This window comes from Periplaneta americana, chromosome 3, assembly GCF_040183065.1.
Source record: "Periplaneta americana isolate PAMFEO1 chromosome 3, P.americana_PAMFEO1_priV1, whole genome shotgun sequence".
In the NCBI taxonomy this organism is placed as follows: domain Eukaryota; kingdom Metazoa; phylum Arthropoda; class Insecta; order Blattodea; family Blattidae; genus Periplaneta; species Periplaneta americana.
The window spans coordinates 52,596,309-52,617,011 of record NC_091119.1 but is presented as its reverse complement, the minus strand read 5'-3'; the positions used below and the strand labels follow the sequence as shown (position 1 = coordinate 52,617,011).

At 35.5% G+C, this 20,703-nt stretch overlaps 1 protein-coding gene across 2 annotated transcripts in view; it reads right to left on the bottom strand.

Annotated features, from left to right (window-relative positions):
* Nucleotides 1–1,100: 1,100 nt before the first annotated feature.
* The window catches only part of LOC138696033 (4'-phosphopantetheine phosphatase), a 53,683-nt gene continuing 34,080 nt past the window's right edge, over nucleotides 1,101–20,703 (bottom strand). Inside the window, exons 9-15 of one of the 2 annotated variants that reach the window (XM_069820531.1) lie at nucleotides 17,957–18,167; nucleotides 13,315–13,467; nucleotides 11,625–11,712; nucleotides 9,161–9,365; nucleotides 7,280–7,434; nucleotides 3,658–3,827; nucleotides 1,101–2,273 (exon numbers count right to left, since the gene is read on the bottom strand). In XM_069820531.1, coding sequence (XP_069676632.1) covers nucleotides 2,039–2,273; nucleotides 3,658–3,827; nucleotides 7,280–7,434; nucleotides 9,161–9,365; nucleotides 11,625–11,712; nucleotides 13,315–13,467; nucleotides 17,957–18,167 — 1,217 coding nt within the window. In that variant the 3' untranslated portion in view covers nucleotides 1,101–2,038. Of the gene's footprint in view, nucleotides 2,274–3,657; nucleotides 3,828–7,279; nucleotides 7,435–9,160; nucleotides 9,366–11,624; nucleotides 11,713–13,314; nucleotides 13,468–17,956; nucleotides 18,189–20,703 lie in introns of both variants that reach the window. The other variant, XM_069820530.1, reaches the window with a different exon arrangement.

The window sequence follows — 20,703 nt, the reverse complement described above, 5'->3', positions numbered from 1 at the left end:
AACAGTGAGCTTGTATGGTTTCAATTTTAAGAGTTTGGTAGCTCGCCATGCTGAGGTCATCGAAATTTCAGTTTCCTGTGCAAGCCGTTGGAAGGATTTCTGTGGAGTATGCTCTAATCTTTCTCCCACTTCGTCTAGTTTCTCCTCAGTAAGCACACGTTTATTTACCCTTTGCTTCTCATCAAGAATAGACCCCATTTCTCTAAATTTGGTGACAAGTTTTCGCACAGAATCTCTATGTGGCGCAGGCACACCTAGATATTCAGTTAAAAATCGCCGTAAAACTTCCCTGCAAGAATTTGTTAATACATACGAATCATGCATAAAAATTCTTTGTTGTAATGTGTAAGTATGTCGAGGCATTATGTAAACTATAGCACAGCACTAATACAGAAATCACATTTAATACCAAGCACAATAACACTTTTAGAGCTAATATAGAAATAACATTTCTTATGAAGCACTTCAAAACACGACCATGCTAAAACAAAACTGCTGTGAGAGTGACTGAATGACTCCCGCGCTCCTACGAAGGGGACAGGATTAAAGTTGGCCACAGTGCTGGGAGCTCGTTATCAATGGTTCCTATCGCCGGCTGCCGTGCAATGAGCGACTCGACAGTGAAAGGCACTGTATATCAGTTGAGTCAACTGTATTTCAGAAAGTGTCGACTGTATTTGAGTTCAGTCAATTGTATTTCAGATAACTGCATAATGAAATAATATTTTAATATACGCACTGATTTCTTAACCTACTGATGTTTACTGTAAAATGTGTCCAGATGGCACTTCTAAATACCTTTTTAAGAATAACACCCCATTTGAAAAAAAGAACTTCAGATTCTATAAAGTTACAGTATTGAAATACCCGGTACTTTGTGATCCAATGAAGCACCATTGTAAAATATTTTACATTGAACAGATCTTGAGCCACCGGCATAGCTTAGTTGGCTGAGGCGCTTGTCTCCCGGTTTGAAGTTGTGGTCGGGTATGGGTTCAATTCCCGCTTCGGCTGATTACCTGGTTGGGTTTTTCCGAGGTTTTCCACAACTGTAAGGTGAATGTCAGATACTATATGGCGAATCTTCGGGCACATCTCGCCAAATACCATCTCACTATCACAAATTCCATCAATGCTAAATAACCTAGTAGTTGATACAGCGTCATTAAATAACCAACTAAAAAAACATCTTGAAAATAGAAAATTGTGAGTTCATACTTCTGAAATGCAATTTACTTTTTCTGAAATACAAATGGCGCTTTCTGAAATATAATTTACTTTTATTCTGAAATACAAATGACACTTTCTGAAATTAAATTGATTAATCTGAAATATGGCGCTTTCTGAAATAGAATTGATTAATCTGAAATACAAATGATGCTTTCTGAAATTAAATTGATTAATCTGAAATATAAATCACCCCTTCTGAAATTAAATTAATCAGTTCTGAAATACATGTAGAAAAGTGTAGAGAACAAGCTATTTTAATGTGTCCCTCCACTCTTTCAGTTTGTTAGTTAATATATATTGCACTTAGTTCCAATAATATAAATGGACCATTATGACCATCCTGTCATGCTGTTGATTCATCATTCTTGCTAGAACTGCAACCTTCCATATTTTAGATATATCACAACTCAGAACAAAAATGTTCTACTTACACCAATAAAGTAATCCTAAACTAACTGACAAGATGCATGTTATTATGTATGGATATTTGCAGAGAGAAAGAATTTTTCTATTCTGAGGTCATGATAGAGCTGAAAGGCTTCTGATATAGCAGTGATACAAGATGTAGGTCTACCATGAATGGAAAGAGCTGAATATTATGCACGACTTGTGAACTAACGTAATACCTAAATGGTTAAGAAAACTGGACAATCGAACTGGAAGAATACATCTGTGTACAAGGATCAGACACAGATGTAGGGGACAACTACAATCAAAATATCTTGTACAGCACATGAAACATAGTTCTGTAATACTTATATGTCCTCTCTGCTCAAAATGCAACAATGTTCCTGCTTTGCCCTGGGTCCTACCTCTTTTTTTCTACCATTGCTTCATTGGGCCGCTCATACTTGCACAGCACAGAAAACATGTCTCCCCCAAGTCTCGTGGCCAGCCATCGATTTTTGATCACTGCTACTTTCAGACACTCACACGTGAACTTAGCCTCCAAGTTCGTGTGGAGGGCGCGCCCCATACCTTCCAGCACAATGAGGTCAACCCCTTGTGACATCATAGCATTTGCCAAGTCCAGGTTCAAGCGACTGAAATACAAACTCACATTAACTGCTAATATCGTGGTTCATGTATTAATTAGTTTCAAGAATACAATAAACAGTAACAACAAAGAAGCTGAATTTCTAGTGTATCAGATTTTTACACCAGAACCATGTATTCTAAATGAATTTGCAGAGGATGAAGACAGATTTTCCCCTTCTATATTCTACCATTTTCCCATTATTCACTACCTTCCATTTCACATTATCAGAAAAAAATAAACTTATTCCACTGTTCTACATCCTGAAATACCCAAAAGCATAGAATACCAGGCAGAAAAATTCTCATTGTACAGGGTCCAGCAGAGAAGACTGACTTTTTATATTGTGTAGTATAACAGAATAAAAGAGAGTCAAGTATTCAAGGTCACGCACACAGGGCAAGAATGGGAGTTTTGTTTATGCTCATAGTCCTATTCAAATCTGTCATATTAAATTAAAACTGCAGTTTTTCCCATATATTTATTTCCAAAAGCCCTTTTTAAAATGTCGGAAGTCTCATATTTCATGCAAAATTAAATTCAAACACTTTGCAATGCTTTCATATCCATTTTCATTTACAAATCTGCCAATCATGACACACCATCATAAAACTGGTTGTGATTTTGTACTGAAGAGTTATAGGAGAAGTTCCTTTGGGGTGTTGTTTGTGTAGCACAGGTTTTCTTCCCCTACCCTCAGATTATTTTTATCCATACTCAGCAGTGATGGAACTTTTCAATTACAGTTGTACTTAACTGGATAAGGAAATCAATTAATTTGCATGAACCTGACACACAAGAATGGACAATGATGTCGATTGATGATGATGATGATGATGATGATGATGAATCAATCTTCTTAATTTAGCCAGCTGTTTGCTGACAACATGAAGTCCACTATAATCCACTGCAGTCTATTCAGTTGTTGCTTTTCACGAGAAATGAGGGGTATTTTGATCGGTATTCATTATAGATGCCTGTTGCTAGTAGCCAGAGTTGGGGTGTAGTCAATATATACTGCAGGGCTGTGTCTTCTGCAACTGGTACTGATGATTTTAATTTACTTCTTTTTTGGTTTATGGATGGACAGTATAGAAGAATGTGTTCCAGATCTTCATCATGATTATTACACCACAGATAAGAAGGATTATCAGAAATGTGAAATCGGTGTAGGTACAATTGTGTGACAATGTGACCTGTTCTGGCTCTTGTTAAAAATGTTTGAACATGTCTGGGCAAGTTTTTGTACTTTTCCAGGTCATTTGGTTTCTTTTGTACAGATTGTAAAATTTTTCCTTTGTCAGAAGAGAGCCAATTATTGATCCATGATGATGATGATGATGATGATGATGATTATGATGGCGATGATGATGAACCTATCAGCCACATACCTGAGGTCCAGACAAGGTCCTGCTTGTGCAGTCTCCATTGCCATCAGTTTCTCTGAGTTAAGGGCCTCGTGGATCACCTGGCAAACAGCACCAGCTTGCTTCAGCATCACCACCAGTTCAGCATGGGTCACATCATTCAGAGCAGGTGCAGAGTTCGCACAAAGTATCACCTGACAACAAACATCATCACTACATACTTTCAGAACAGCAATCAAACTAGTTTATACTCTATACTAACACACCAGTAGTTGCATAGCTCGGACATAAACGTCCATGTTGGAGATCTGGCTTCAAGTTCTGACAAGTTCAAGTGGAATTTTGTGGCAAAGAGTGCTGGGTAAGATTTTCCTTGCATCAGCCTTTCACTTCGTCACTCATTCTCATACATAAAGTAAGATGGATGAAAAAATTAGTATTGTCACTGTTCATTGTGTCAAATGCAAGTTTATTTGGCTATTTTTATAGGATACTGAAGAAAACCATATTGAAAACATATCTAAATAATTCAATATAAAATTTGACAGGAGATACGTTGATGGCACTACAATCATATATGAAAATAAAAATGAAATACACAGCCACATAGTACATATTTTAATAACATACATCATAATCTAAACTTCACTTTTAAAAAAGAATGGCACAATTCTATAAACTTTCTCGACCTTACAATTACCGCACAAAAAAAAAAAAAAAAATTTGAATATAACATATACAGAAAACCCAAGGCAACAAACCATAGCATCCACATAGACTCTGTTCACCCTTATGCACAAAAAGTTATGTTTAAATACTTAATGTACCACTAAATTCAGAAAACTATAAATTGGAATACAACAAAATTTTACAAATAGCTTTGGAAAATGGTACAATAGAAAGACAATTAAGACCATAATACATTTAAAAAAATTATAGCAGAGTAATTTTATGATGTTAGGGAACACAGTAGGAAAGAAAAACAAGTAGAAAAATTTTGGTCTACCCTGACATAGAATAAAGTGATAGCAAATAAACAGGCAAATTTCTCGAAACAAAAAAATTGGTTAGTGTTTTACAGATAAATTGATTATAACCACTTACATAGCATAAATGCTGTGATACAATAGAGGTTTCTAATTGCGACTTAGACATCAACAGGTGGATATAAGATACATTGGATAACCATACTGGATAATATGACTTTTATGCAATTATGTAACTGAAGGAAATGTAGTTGTATGCAATTGTGTAACATCAAATTATTCATTTTAATCTCTTTCAATTTTTATATGTACAGTATTTTATTTCTTTTATATAATGTTGTATTTTACACTTTATACGTATTTCACGTTTTAACCTAGTCATATGTGTTCAGGTAAATGCTATCAAAATAGAAAACCTGATGATGTTCATAATATGAGCGAAAATGCTTATCTGAAGTTGTAAATAGAATGAAAACATATTGCTAAGCTAGAAGATGGAAAACGTATCTAAATGAATATACGAATTGGCTTATTTGTTGCCTAAAGTTTATTTTACAACATAAACGATTAGGGAAAATGTGGGAATTTTACTTGAAGCAAGTAAAGAAATAGGTTTGGAAATATATCCCGAAAAGACAATATATATGATTATGTCTCGTGACGAGAATATTGTATGAAATGAAAATATAAAAATTTGAAATTTATCCTTTGAAGAGGTGGAAAAATTCACATACCTGGGAGCAACAGTAACAAATATAAATGATACTCAGGAGGAAATTATACACAGAATAAATATGGGAAATGCCTGTTATTATTCAGTTGAGAAGCTTTTATCATCTAGTCTGTTGTCAAAAAATCTGAAAGTTAAAATTTATAAAACAGTTATATTACCGGTTCTTCTATATGGTTGTGAAACTTGGACTCTCACTTTGAGAGGAACAGAGATTAAGGGTGTTTGAGAATAAGGTTCTTAGGAAAATATTTGGTGCTAAGAGGGATGAAGTTACAAGAGAATGGAGAAAGTTAAACACAGAACTGCATGAATTGTATTCTTCATCTGACATAATTAGGAACATTAAATCCAGACATTTGAGATGGGCAGGGCATGCAGCACATATGGGCGAACCCAGAAATGCATATAGTGTGTTAGCTGGGAGGCCGGAAGGAAAAAGACCTTTGGGGAGGCCGAGACGTAGATGGGAAGATAATATTAAAATGGATTTGAGGGAGGTGGGATATGATGATAGAGACTGGATTAATCTTGCTCAGGATAGGGACCAATGGCAGGCTTATGTGAGGGCTGCAATGAACCTCCGGGTTCCTTAAAAGCCAGTAAGTAAGTAAGTAAGTAAGTTAAGTAAGTAAGTAACCGATAACTACAATATTTCTAAAAATGTAAAATTAAAGTTAAAGTTTAAAAGTTTAATCTTTAACATTAACAGGTACAAAATGTTCAGTGCAGAAGAAAATTTTGCCACTAAATACAGAAGCAACGATTAAAAAATGTCATAATGTCCATGTTCCTGCTCCATACAATGCCACATTCCACACAAAGCACTTCACTAGTCTCTTCCTTAGTTCTTTTTTCCAAAGGTCCGCAGAAAATGCTTCTTTTTCTATAAAAAGCATCATTTGCCATTGCTATCCTCCTTTTGACTTCCTGGCAGTACCTCATGTTACTACTTATAAAGTATTTGAAGCCATCAGTGTGTTTCACTGCCTCATTTTGAAGTCTCATGTTTATCTCCTTTAATTTTCTTCTGATAACCATAGTCTTCGTCTTGTTTGCATCTATCTTCATGCCATACTGCTCACAGCTATCATTTAGCTTCAGTAGCATATCTCTTCTGCTAACAATGCATATCAGCAGCAAATCTCATGCACTTTGTTGTTGTTCTTCTTCCTCCTACTATCACCCCATCTATGCTCTAAACAGTTCTTTACTAAATAGCCTTAATTAATGAAGAATAATATTAATGCTAATTCCTGTTAAAAATCGACAGTTACACGACATTGCACTGTATCAGCATGATGTGTCCATATATGATGTAGAAATGTGTAACATTATACTCGTATGCAAATATAGCATGCTGTGATTCTGCTATCTTATCTCTCATTCTGGAATGTAAGCAGCAAAATAACAATCAACTGTTCTTTTCATGTCCACCATTAATAATATTAATATGATCAGCAAATAGCAGTCCTCCTTTAAAATGGAAACTAAGATCATCACATTGTATTAATAAAGAAAATTGTTATTTGTAATATACTGTAATTGAAGGAAAACATCTTTTTCCTTTCCCTGGGAGCTCGATATATAAATGCCACTAGTGTCCTGGCAGACATTTTAAACAAATAAAATAAAATCAAAATGCAAGTTTTCCGATTTCTTTTTGTTACGTGAATAATTTTAATTTTTAGCTCAAATTTTACAGACATGCTTTAAAGGGAATGACGACCTTAAGTTTCATAACCATGTGATCGAATATTACTTAGCAGTATGAAATCTTATACCAAGGCATGTTTTTACCAAACATAGAAACATCTGTGCCAGAAAACTGGTGACACACGGCTTTGGCATTATCATGCCAGTGCAAGGAAAGTATTAACATACAGCTCAACTAATGTGGATTGTAACAAAAACCAACCAATCAACCAACCTTCGTGCCTCGCTGTAGCAGTTCTCTAGCGAAGGGTAGAATTCCCAGAATAACATCAATCCCACTGTTGTCCACAAAGATGGCCGCACATTTGTGAGGTGGGCCTTTTAGACGATCCAGCCACTCATCAAGGCCATCCACTAACCAGGGCCGAGCTGCAGAAGAAAGGTAAAATGATAAAGGAAACTAAAAAGCAAACTCCATCAAATAAAGTTAAAGAAAAATATGCTGGTCATCAAGTCCACAGATTTAAATAAATTATAAATAGGCCTATACCGTACTTGCCTTCACAGTTAACAATTTCAAGTCTAAAGCCATGCTCAAGATTTTTGATAGATTGGTTTTCATTCCTGCTTTTTGCTATTATGGATGGGTAAAAGATACTACAGTAGAACCTCTATTTAAATAAAATAATTTCAGTTATTTACTAGATTATTTTGCAATGTCCATTGAGTTCTATCATTTAAAATAATGCTGAAGCTTCAAAGTGCCTTACTTGATTATAAAAAAAAGTGCAACAACAACAAAAATGACATAGTCACTAAACTGGCAATAATGGCCACTACAAGCTACACCACAGCCTTCTATACTGAAATACTACCCGTGTAAGCATTCCAGGAGTTGACTTATCAAATAAACGTGTCTAAATACACGTTGAATTCAGTTCCAGAAGGCTGTGGTTTAGATTTACGAAGCAAACAGTTCTCTTTGCTGTGAAGAAAGTATAAACAAATTTTTACGAATCACATTTTTTTAGTGACGGTATGTCAATTTTTCACTAATGGTATGTTTTCTGGCCATAGAAACCAGTGGCGGTATTCCATATCAGCGCGTACCATCACACTTCCCTCACTGGTTATAAATGTTCCATAAAAATGATGAAAATGCCATTTCAGCATGCTGCCATGGCATGCATAAGTGTCCCCTAAATGGTGAAGAGGGGATATGGTTGGTAGAGTTGTCTGACAATCCTCTTGGCTAGGTCATATGGACTCGCTAACCAAAGGAAGGTGTGATCGTCCAAACAGTTTGGAGGTTGAATGTAGAAGATATAACCATCATAACATAAAAATATGGTGCCTACATTCAAACACATACTTTTTGCTACATCACTCCCTTATATTGGAGAGCAAGAGTGTTAATGGCTTAATGTTAAGAACAAAAACAACAAATAATTTTGAAACAACAGAATGAATTCTTTCACCTTACAATGCAAAATAAAGATAAATTAAGGTTGAATGAAAAATATCGAATGAAGAATAGTTACATTCTACTACCAAGCAAGTCCAATTTAGCCAAAGAGCTTATGATTAATAAAGACTACTGGGCATGCACAGCAAGCTTATACTCTAGATCATATATTATGTAACAGATAGGTCACCGCTATGTCAAAATCATTTGCACTTTGAAAAGAACAACTACCAGGATCGCCACTCGTCCGCTATAAACTAACATGAGATGGCAGTACAGTCGCTAATGCAATTCAAATGGGAATTATGACGTGACTCCTTATGTAACAACTAGATGGCAGCATAGTAAACCTGACAAAAGTTGTTAACGTCAAAGCCTATAAGGCCGACCTATCTGGGGTATGTATGACCGGCTTATACTCATTATATAACATTAACACAAATAGCTACTGCACTATTTCTCCACTGACCATGGATGTCAGTGTTTGTTTCAAATACTGTAATTCTACAACACCAACTTCATTCAGGAGGCGGCCAAGAATTGTTATCATCCTTAAAATATCCACTGCTCCAATTGGATTTCATATCTGAATGAGAGGAACAATGACAACCAACCATAGTAACCACTTTACTACCCAGGAGGATACTGATGGAAATATATGCATCCAATAAATTATTTATTTCTAATTACCCGGTATTTTGCTGCTTGCTTCCTGAAATCCGAAGTCTGTGTTCTCCATGAGGTCAGCCACCTCACGGGCTCCCCAGTCAAACATGTTCCCAGCCAGCACAGAACTGACCAACACTTCTTGCCGGGGAAACCACTCCAGACTGTCAAGGTACTGCAGTCTCTTTCCTAGTAAGCCCAGAGCCTTCTCGTTCTCCATTTGCTTTTGCTGCAACATACATACATGTATAAACTCAACAAAGATATCAGGCAGGACCAGTCAGTGAGGCAAACAATTTGATTTCTAAATGCAAAGATAAGGCTACATGGACAGTGAAATATTAATATACTATTATTACAATGAAATGTTAAGACTAATTCAACACACAAAAAATATTTGGGACATAATGCTTAGGAAAAAAAAAACTGTATTAAAATCTCCACACTTACACAACATAACAGCTTAATAATATAAATTTTTAAATGATGGTTTCTTTGACGACGCAACTGTGGAGGTTATATTAGCATCACAGATGTGCCGAAATTTTGTCCTGCAGGAGTTCTTTTACATGCCAGTAAATCTACTGACATGAGCCTGTCGCATTTAAGCACACTTACATGCCATTAACCTGAGCTAGGATCGAATCCACAACCTCGAGCACAGAAGGCCAGTGTTATACTGATTACGCTACTCAAGCTGACTTAATAATAGAGATAACAGCTTAATAAATAGCGATTATCAACAATGTGCACGTAGTTAGGGAAAAAACATGCCTAGCACTCCATTCACCATGACATGTTTCGAAAATGTATTGTAACTCAGTAATTATGAATGTGATCCCATTAATTTATTTACATTTTTTATTCCAAATAACGTCAAGAATCACCTCAATAAATCGGGGGAGAATTTCGTGAATCACCCTGTATTTGTTTGCTTGCTTTTCACCCCTTTGGATGGTTATTTAAAAATAGTACGCACAACCACATCTGATTTCTTGCATGAACCACCACTGATAAGTTGCTCTTTGGTACATTGTTTGTCAACTGACTAGAACGTCAATTTGTAATGCTGAAAAGGACAATATTTCTTGGGATATTTCATTCCACCATTTCTTCAAAATTCATGATCATACTATCACCAGTACAGGAAGCAATGATGAACTACTACTGTACCATTTTATCTTTTCAGAAGACTATAACAATATTGAATATTATTCATAGACTTCTAAAAAGGCACATGATTCAGTTAAGAGAGAAGTTTTATATAACATTCTTACTGAATTTGGTATTCCCAAGAAACTAGTTCGATTAATTAAAATGTGTCTCAATGAAACTTACAGCAGAGTGCATATAGGGCAGCTTCTGTCTGACGCTTTTCCAATTCACTGCGGGCTAAAGCAAGGAGATGCACTATCACCTTTACTTTTTAACTTCGCACTAGAATATGCCATTAGGAAAGTTCAGGATAACACAGAGGATTTGGAATTGAATGGATTACATCAGCTTCTTGTCTATGCGGATGACGTGAATATGTTAGGAGAAAATCCACAAACGATTAGGGAAAACATGGAAATTTTACTTGAAGCACATAAAGCGATAGGTTTGGAAGTAAACCTCAAAAAGACAAAGTATATGATTATGTCTTGTGACCAGAATATTCTACGAAATAGAAATATAAAAATTGGAGAGTTATCCTTCGAAGAGGTGGAAAAATTCAAATATCTTGGAGCAACAGTAACAAATATAAATGACATTCAGGAGGAAATTAAACGCAGAATAAATATGGGAAATGTCTTATTATTCAATTGAGAAGCTATTGTCATCTAGTCTGCTGTCAAAAAATCTGAAAGTTAGAATTTATAAAACAGTTATATTACCGGTTGTGAAACTTGGACTCTCACTTTGAGAGAGGAACAGAAATTAAGGGTGTTTGAGAATAAGGTTCTTAGGAAAATATTTGGGCCTAATAGGGATGAAGTTACAGGAGAATGGAAAAAGTCACACAACACAGAACTGCACTTGACATAATTAGGAACATTAAATCCAGATGTTTGAGATGGGCAGGGCATGTAGCTCATATGGGCGGATCCAGAAATGCATATAGAGTGTTAGTTGGGAGGCCGGAGGGAAAAGGGAGGCCGAGACGTAGATGGGAGGATAATATTAAAATGGATTTGAGGGAGAGGGATATGACGATAGAGAATGGATTAATCTTGCTCAGGATAGGAACAGATGGCAAGCTTATGTGAGGGCAGCAATGAACCTGTGGGTTCCTTAAAAGCCATTTGTAAGTAAGTAACACTATTGAATTCACTCTGTGACACAAAGCAAGAAACTGTGCGAAACCCTGGTTTTAACACTGATGTTTTAAGTCTTTAGATATAGCAATATAAAGTGATTAACCTTCATAACGCTTGACAATCTCTTATAAAATAGGATGGGTTATCATTCACGGGAGATAAACATGTTAGCATATGATCATTCTTACCAGCAGGTAGGGGTCAGGAAAGTCAAACTCCTTCATGCAGTGCTCTATAGTGTCCAGCAGGCTCCGCACAGATAGGTTACCATATGCACTGCAACACAAATCCAATGTCATTATGGTTTTTACGCCTCAATATCAACTCAATTAGCAACTTTTAACTGAAGGCTTAGTTTCTGGACTGTAGTGCAGAAGGAAATAATCCTCAAGAATGAAGCAGTAATTATATTAGCTATTTCACCAATATCAGATACTGACTATTCTGCATTTTTAAACTTAAGGTTCTTCATTGAGCACACCTGACTCTGGCTAATACAGTTATGATGATCGTGAAGACTTAATTTTATTCTGCAATATTCTGGTATGTTTTACTGTCGCGAAATAATATTGCGTACAATAGTTTTGAAGTTTGAACATTTATTTCCGTCCATGTTGAATCTTTCGTACACTACTTTTAACACTTGAATATAAATAATTGATTAAATGGCGATCTTACTCTTGTTAATTATGTAAGCATGTGTGGCTTACAGTTGTTTCGGTGCCACTTGACACCATCCTCAGAGCCTTCTGTGTCTCGGCGTCATCTCAACTTCGCTGCCTATACAGACACACTAAAACACACCCTAATCAAATAGTCAACATACAGATCAATTTCAGAACACACACACTATTTGACACAACTCTTCATCACACAAACGCACCCACACAACAGGCAGCAAAGTTGAGATGACGCCGAGACACAGAAGGCTCTGAGGATGGTGTCAAGTAGCACCGAAACAGCTGTAAGCCGCACATGCTTACATAATTAACACGAGTAAGATCGCCATTTAATCAATTATTTATTTCCGCCCAATAATATTCTGATCCAGGAAAGGATCGTGTCTTATTTTGAACTTAAAAAAAAAAAAAGAACATTTGCTACTTTGCGCTGTATTTTACAGAACTTTTACTTTAAACCTCATTACTCAATTTTGACTTACAACACTTCTGTTCTCAATGGCTCATTTATGTGTGTGCTATTTCTTCGCAATTCATTAGACTTTGATGGTAATGGTGAGAATACATCATATGGTTTTTTAATTAAGTAAAAGAAATTTCAATTTTCATTTATTGATACCAATGATCAGAAAATAACTGTGATTACAATATAGATTTTAGGAGATAATGTTAATAGTTATTCTAGATGGCCTAAGTTAGATTGTTATCCCATTACAATTTGTACAACTCATATTAAAATGTCACCGGACATCATTACACACGGAGGATTGTGGACTAGTGAGATTTTGACTATCTATCCACCTTACCTGAGATTTACACAATCGCTATAATAGTGACTAATATGAGAACAGAATAATGGCAGGCTGGAATATAGAATTTTGTCTTTAAACAGATCAATGAACAAAGGATCTTTCATGTGCAGTAAATTTGTTATGTGGGAGGAATATTCATTCAACCAGTAGAAAATGAACTTAGAATTATTTTTAAAGCGATAATCTCTGCCCTCAGTTGGTAATGAACCCATATACAATGAATCCAATGGAAAGTGTAGTAACCATTAGACAACCGAGGCCACTACAGAGAACTTAAGAATAAAAATGTTTACAATAAAATATACTATTTAATTTTAACAACAGTTTAATAATAATAATGATAATCATTTTTGTGAAAAACATGCTTCTAGTATCCACACACTCACAATGGCTGATGCTTTAGGTAATGCAACCGGGAGATGTACTTTTCCTTGAACTTCTGGGCACGCTCCTTGGCAGTCATGCTGTGTGGTTGGCTGTGTATGGCTCGTGTGACGAACTTGTCCACAGATTCTTCAAAACATTGCAGCCAATATTCTCTGCAATATTCAACATTCTCTTCAAACCATTTTACAAAAGTAATTTTTTTTTTTTATCTTTTGAAGGTTACATTTCTAATAATATAAACACCTGTACATACTCTATTTCAATAAAAGAATCAGGTGCATCAGAAATACATATGTACAATCAATATAGTAGGCCTACTAATTTAATACCTGTTATATTATTTTCAAATAACTAGATCCGTCATACAACACTTTTTCTAATCTTCTCAGTAAAGCACATAGAAGTTCTCCTCAGAAAGGTTCTGTAAGTATTTTGCAGAGGACTTTATTATTTTCCCTTCTTCTTTGGAGATATTACGTTTAGAAGGGATTTGCCAATATGCTAAAAATACTATAGTTCAGGGACATCAGGACACATATAGGTTGTCCCATAAAGAACGCAGGATTTAATTTCGTAATAAAAATAATTACTTATTGAAAAAAATTACACATACTTCTATTTTAGTACTAAGTGCATTTAATTCACTTAATAATTGAACATTATCTCAGATAATTAAAGTCCTCTGCAACACTGCTGGCATACTATCCCTCTTTCTGTGACCTTTCCACACAGTTACAGTCCAATTGCGCCAATGATCTCAGGAAATGTTCGTGGATTGTTGACATAAACACGGGATTTCACAAACTCCCAAAAAAAGTAGCCAGAGAGTGTCAAATCATAAGACCTCGGGAGCCGATTCAAGTTGCTGTTACATGAGATGAGACAGGCTGGAAATTTTCTCGCAACAAATCAGCTGTTTTGTGGGCAGTATGACTGGTTTCGCAGTCCTGCTGAAACTGCATGTTATCACAACAACTCTTGGTCAAACTATCTTCAATCCAACCTTTCTCCTTCCATCATTGCTCCATCACTGACATATGATCTCACCTGCTTTGAACAGGAATTGTAATTTGAAAGATCATTTTGTAATTTTAAGCAATGTAAAACTTCAGAGTTATGCACAATCTTATGCTTGATATTAGCTTATCATATTGTAAAATTAATTTATTCTCTCATTTTATCAAATTATGTAACGAGTTCAGGCCTATCAGCCTGATATCACACTCAGCGAAGATTCTCCTGCAAATACTGAATCGACATTTATATTCTGAGATGAAAAAACAGATGGAAGAAGAGCAGTTTGGCTTCAGGAGGGAAAAGGTACGAGAGATGCAATTGGACTGCTATGAACAATTGGTGAAAGATACCTAGAAAAGAATAAAGAAGTGTACTGATATATAGTATTTGTGGTCCTAGAAAAGGCGTCTGACAGAGTGGATTGAAATAAACTGATGGGAATCCTAAAGAAAATTGGTGTGGATTGAAAAGAGAGGAGGCTGTTCAGTAATTTTATATGAAACAACAAGTCAAAGTTAGGATAGGAGAAGAAATATCAGAAGGAAGCGAACCAAGGGGAGGAGTAAGTCAAAGATGCCCTGTATCATCTACCCTGTTCAACACGTACTTCGAGGATTTGGTGACGAACTGTTTTCAGAACATGGGAGAAGTAATAGTAGGAGGAAGAAGAATAAATTGCATAAGATTTGCTGATGATATGGCATTGTTAGCAGAAGAGAGATGATACTAAGGGATTATACTACTGAGCTAAATGACAGCTGTGAGCAGTATGGAATGAAGATAAATGCAAACAAGACGAAGATCATGGTTGTCGCAAGAAAAATAAAGAAGGTAAACTTGCGAATTCTAAATGAAGCAGTAGAGCAAGTGGACAGCTTCAAATACTTGGGATGTACTATAAGCAGTAACATGAGCTGCAGTCAGGAAGTCAAAAGGAGAATAGCAATGGCAAAGGTAGCTTTTAATAGATAAAGGAGCATCTTCTGTGGACCTCTGGAAAAAGAACTATGGAAGAGACTAGTGAAGTGCTTTGTGTGGAATGTGGCATTGTAAGGTGCAGAAACATGGACATTACGGCAAAGAGAAGAGAAACGAATAGAAGCATTTGAAATGTGAATATGGAGAAGAATGGAGTGTGTGAAGTGGACAGACAGAATAAGAAACGAAGCTGTGTTGGAAAGAGTGGATGAAGAAAGAATAATGCTAAAACTGATCAGGAAGAGAAAAAGGAATTGGCTGGATCACTGGCTGAGAAGAAACTGCCTACTGAAGGATGCACTGGAAGGAATGGTGAATGGGAGAAGAGTTCGGGGCAGAAGAAGATGTCAAATAACAGTCGACATTAAGATACATGGAACATGCGGAGACTAAGAGGAATGCAGAAAATATGAAAGACTGGAGAATGCTGGGTTTGCAGTGAAAGACCTGACCTTGGGCAGAACATTATGAATGAATAAATTTATCAAATTCTGGACCAAGACTGACTCACTGAGACCATAACAGGACTTGTGCCTTATACTTGCTTGGATGATCTAGAAAGATAGTTCAACTTGTGACCTAGCAGATGGCAACAAAAATAATAAAAAAGTGACTTAGCATGTTCTTTCTGTGGACCCTTCATTTGTATAATTAATCACTAAGCAGGAATAACTCATATCTACCTCATAGCTTCATATCTATGATGCGAGGTAAAAAAGAGCACGTCATAAATTGCACATTTTCTGTAGAGCAAAAGCAAAGTTTGAAATGAGAATCAATATCATTAGGACGGGGTGAAAAATTAATGCTCTACATCGTTATGGAAGAGGATAGACATATGCCCTTAATACCATCTGAAGAAGTATATTTTTTGTATTCATATGGAGGTCATAACTCAAAACCACCAATTTCTGACTTCTGCCCTTTTTACCGCGCATTATTTATCCACTCACGACTTTAAGATTGCAGGAGATGAAAAGTTTTTTTATTGAGAAAATAGAAGAAACAGAAGAAATCCTACGAAAATAATCACATTGACTCAAATTTCTAATTAATGACAGAAAATACTTTCATAATAATTTTGCTGTGTGAAATCAACTAAAACAAAAATTCACAATAATAGTGAGAGAATTCTTAAGAGCAGCAGATGAACAGTCAGATAAACTGATGTATATACAGTAGCGTGCAAATTAATCCGAACACGACATATTTTTACATTTTCTGTCAATGTTGGCCTCACAGCTGCTCATACCGCTTTAATTGACATCTGTAGTACGTGTAATTCCATTGTTGAAGGTCTACCGTTATTTTTTTTTTAATATGTGACATTTTGCCTGTCTTTTGTACTTATAAGCATTTCAGTTGTGTTGGAGACTTAATACTGCAATCCTGTGTACATTCTGTCGTCTTCACAAATGGATACAACTCCACGAAAACGGTCTAAAATTATAACATTAGCAGAGCATTCTTCTATGACACAGAGGCAAATTGCTGCACAATGTTACATCGGTCATAAAACGATACAGGGAGACTGGATCCATCACACCCCAGAGAAAAGGAAACTGTGGCCGGAAAAGGAAGACTTCACCTGCAGATGATCGTTTAATTGTCAGGAAAAGTAAATTAAATCCTAGACCAACTGCTGTCGACTTAACCCGCGAGTTAATGGCTACCACTGGGGCGAATATTCACGTCACAACAGTGCGGCATAGGCTTTTGGAAGCTGGACGAAGGGCTCGTAAGCCTATTAAGAAGCAACTGCTAACCCCTGTTATGTGCAAAAAACGCTTAATGTGGGCAAAATTACATCAACACTGGACAATGAATGACTGGAAGAATGTACTTTTTTCCGATGAGTCTCATTTCGAGGTCCACGGCCACCGTGTTTCTTACGTACGGAAAGGATCCGAAAAAGTAACAGCAGCTCATCTCCAACAAGCACCCAAATACCCCCCTAAAGTAATGTTTTGGGGTTGTTTTACACATGAAGGGCCTGGAGCATTAATACCTATCAAGGGAATGATGAATTCTGACAAATATATTCACTTATTGGAAACCAGAATCGTACCCCAGCTGCAAAAATCATTTCCGGATAGCAGAGGTGTGTTCCAACAAGACCTGGCACCATGCCATACATCTCGAAAAACTACAGAATTCAACAAGAAGAATATTCAGGTACTCCCCTGGCCAGGCAACTCACCCGACATCAACCCCATTGAGAACCTGTGGTCAATTTGCAAAAGAAGAATGCAAAAAATGGATTGTTCTACAAAGGAGAAGATGATTTCTGCCCTCATTGGTGTATGGTTTCGCGATGAAGAAATGAAGAATATTTGTGGGAAATGAGTGGAATCCATGCCAAATCGTCTCAGAGCTGTTATTAGGAACAAGGGAGGCCACATAGATTACTGAGGTATGTCTTAGATTCTTTTTTTATCCCGTTTGAGTGTTTTTGCATAAGTAATTACGTTGTTCAGATTAATTTGCACGCTACTGTACAGGCCAACTTGAATAATGAGGGTGGATGGAATAAGATATTGCATAAGGTCAGGGCAGAACAAACTTAAAATAGTTGTTTTTTACACAAACTAAAATATAACCTTCAAGAATACAGTATACAGTCAATGTGTAACAGTGAGAAGTTACCTGGCTTCTGTATCCTGCGTCAGATCCACAGTGTCTGGTATGTAATTAGAAGGATCAAATAGCAGAGGACAATAAGTGACAGCAGATTCCCAACGATCAATCTCCAGTTGATCCATGGGCACACCCTGAGCAGACAGGACTTGCGTGGGGATGGGGCTGCGCAGGCCAGAGCTTCCAGCATAATTCTCCAGCCATGAGTATTTATCTGCATCTGCAACACAGCACAAGAATCCTGCGCGAATTCTACTTCCCTTCTCAGAATACACACCAGGCTCTGTGGCAAATTTATATGGCAACATCTATTCATAACTTGATGCCTTACTAAAAAAGCCAAGATATTCACAGAGTAAATGCAATCAGTGGTATTTTGTTGGAAAGCATTTAATTAAATTTAACAAAAAACACAATAGTGAGCAATTCCACGTGTGACTGACTGACATTTATAGTATACACTTTGGCAGCAAAACGTCATTATCTAAATTGTGTAATAGGTTGAAATTAGAATGTTCACCGCATGATTTCATATAGGAAAGGGTACAATTAAGATATATAAAAAAAACATGTCTTTAAAAGAAAAAGCATACTATTTATTTACTTCCAAAGTGTGTGTGACTGACATAAATGTCAACTCTCTCTTCAGGTAAACATGGTCCTCTACACATTTCTCTGAAATGTCATTCCTAATATCGTTTTCCAAAATATAGTTTGGAGAGGAAGTTTTAATCTTCTGTTTAAATTAAAAACGAACACGATTATTAATGGAGTTATAGCAGAAAAGAGCTGTGTGACTGACTGACCTCATTCAACTGACATTTAATTTTATTTTAAATTTCGTATTATGGAACCACAAATAGTACAAAATAACATGATACTTGATAAATAGTAACATAAAGATTAATTTAAGCTTGCATATTCTTTTGGACCATCAGTGACTAAAAGAAAGAAGTTTTTTAATCACTAAAACAGTCAGTAAAATGTATTTCTATTACTGTACTTATAATCGGACCCTAATAGTGTATAGTGTTTCATATTAAAATAGTAATACATTGTACTGTACTGTAGTGTTAAAATTTCACTGTTGTATTATAAAACATTAACCTTTAAAAAAATTCGCGATTTAAAGGACTTTCGGATTTGACAGATACCCCTTAGTTCCTATTAGTCTGTTAAATTGAGGGTCTACTATATTATTTTGGAATATGAAAAGATCTGCAGCAAGTTATAGACTGAAATAAAGAGTATTTGAAACATTATTTAACGGAATTAGATAACTTAAATTATAAAGAAACATATGTCTTCAACAAAAGCATCCCTCTATATATATATATATATATATATATATATATATATATATATATTTTTAATTCACCTCAGTATGACATTTTCACGGAATCACTATTATATTTAACAAAGAACATTAAATATTTTCATAGTTCTAACAAGGTACTGAAAAATAAAGAAATGCATTAATTTCACTTAAGAATCTATGCATATATTTAATTTAAAAATGTACATAATTATTATTCAGTTACATATATCACTAAGACAGATAATACATACAAAAGTATACTAGACAACCTATACTGAACAGTCACATTTGTGCCACTCTTGATCCAACTCTTAACAAATGAATTCATGCCAATTAAATTTTTATCTTTTTATACTATAGAAACTTTTTTTGTTTATTATTTACGACTCTGTATGAACTACTAGGTTATTTAGTGTCAATGGCATTGATGATAGCAAGATGGTACTTAGCAAAGTGACACTTATGATGTGCCATAGATTACCCGACATTTGCCTTATGGTTGGGGAAAACCTCGGAAAAAAAAAAAAAAAACCCAACTAGATAATCAGTCCAAGCAGAAATCAAACCCATGCCCAAGCACAGCTCCGGATTAAAAATTTTACATGAACTTTTCGATTATAGATATATTATAGCATTCAACAATCATAATTTCTAGGAATATACTGTCCATTATGTTTCATTTGTTACCATTTTCGTTAAAAAAGTTTGTGCCTATTTCAGAAAAAAAAAAAAAAAACTTACAGGCCTACATCTCACAAGTAAACATTTCGATATTTCATCTTTATACTTTCTAGATAATATCAGCAAAGTATGAACAAAATTGATACAATAGTTTCAGATATAAAGTATTCCCAGACTTTCTGTATCAGAAAAGCCAAAAAATTCAAGTTTCCATCAAAATCTTAAAAATGATTTTTTTTTTTCAGTTTGCAATAGTTTGTCTCATTTTACTCACGGAATAAGTAATTGATATTAAATCAAGTTTTTCTAAAGTATTACCAATTTGCTTGTTCATAAATTTAAATTCATTAACATTTCTGTATACTACTTGTTCCCATTGTTCAATTTTTGGATTCATATAACAATCTGTATATACCGTAGAAGTGGGTAAAGTCAATCAGTGGGTGTATAATCGATCATTTGCGATTTTTATTGAAAATTATATATTTTCTCAGTTACTTGTTAAAATTTTGTTATGCTGACTTCATTGCCTGACATTGCAAATGTAAGTGAGAGGGACAACAAAAAGCCTGCGCACGACAACAATGGGAGCACAGTGTAATTACCGTTGAAGTGAAAACTGTTATTCTCAACTTTTTCTCTAAAATGAAAACAAACTCTAAATTATCGTCAGCAGTGAAAGGAGACAGGAAGTATACATAAGTACTTTTCGTTGAGATTGTATCCTGAAATAATAGTTTTGCAGTTCGTAAATGTT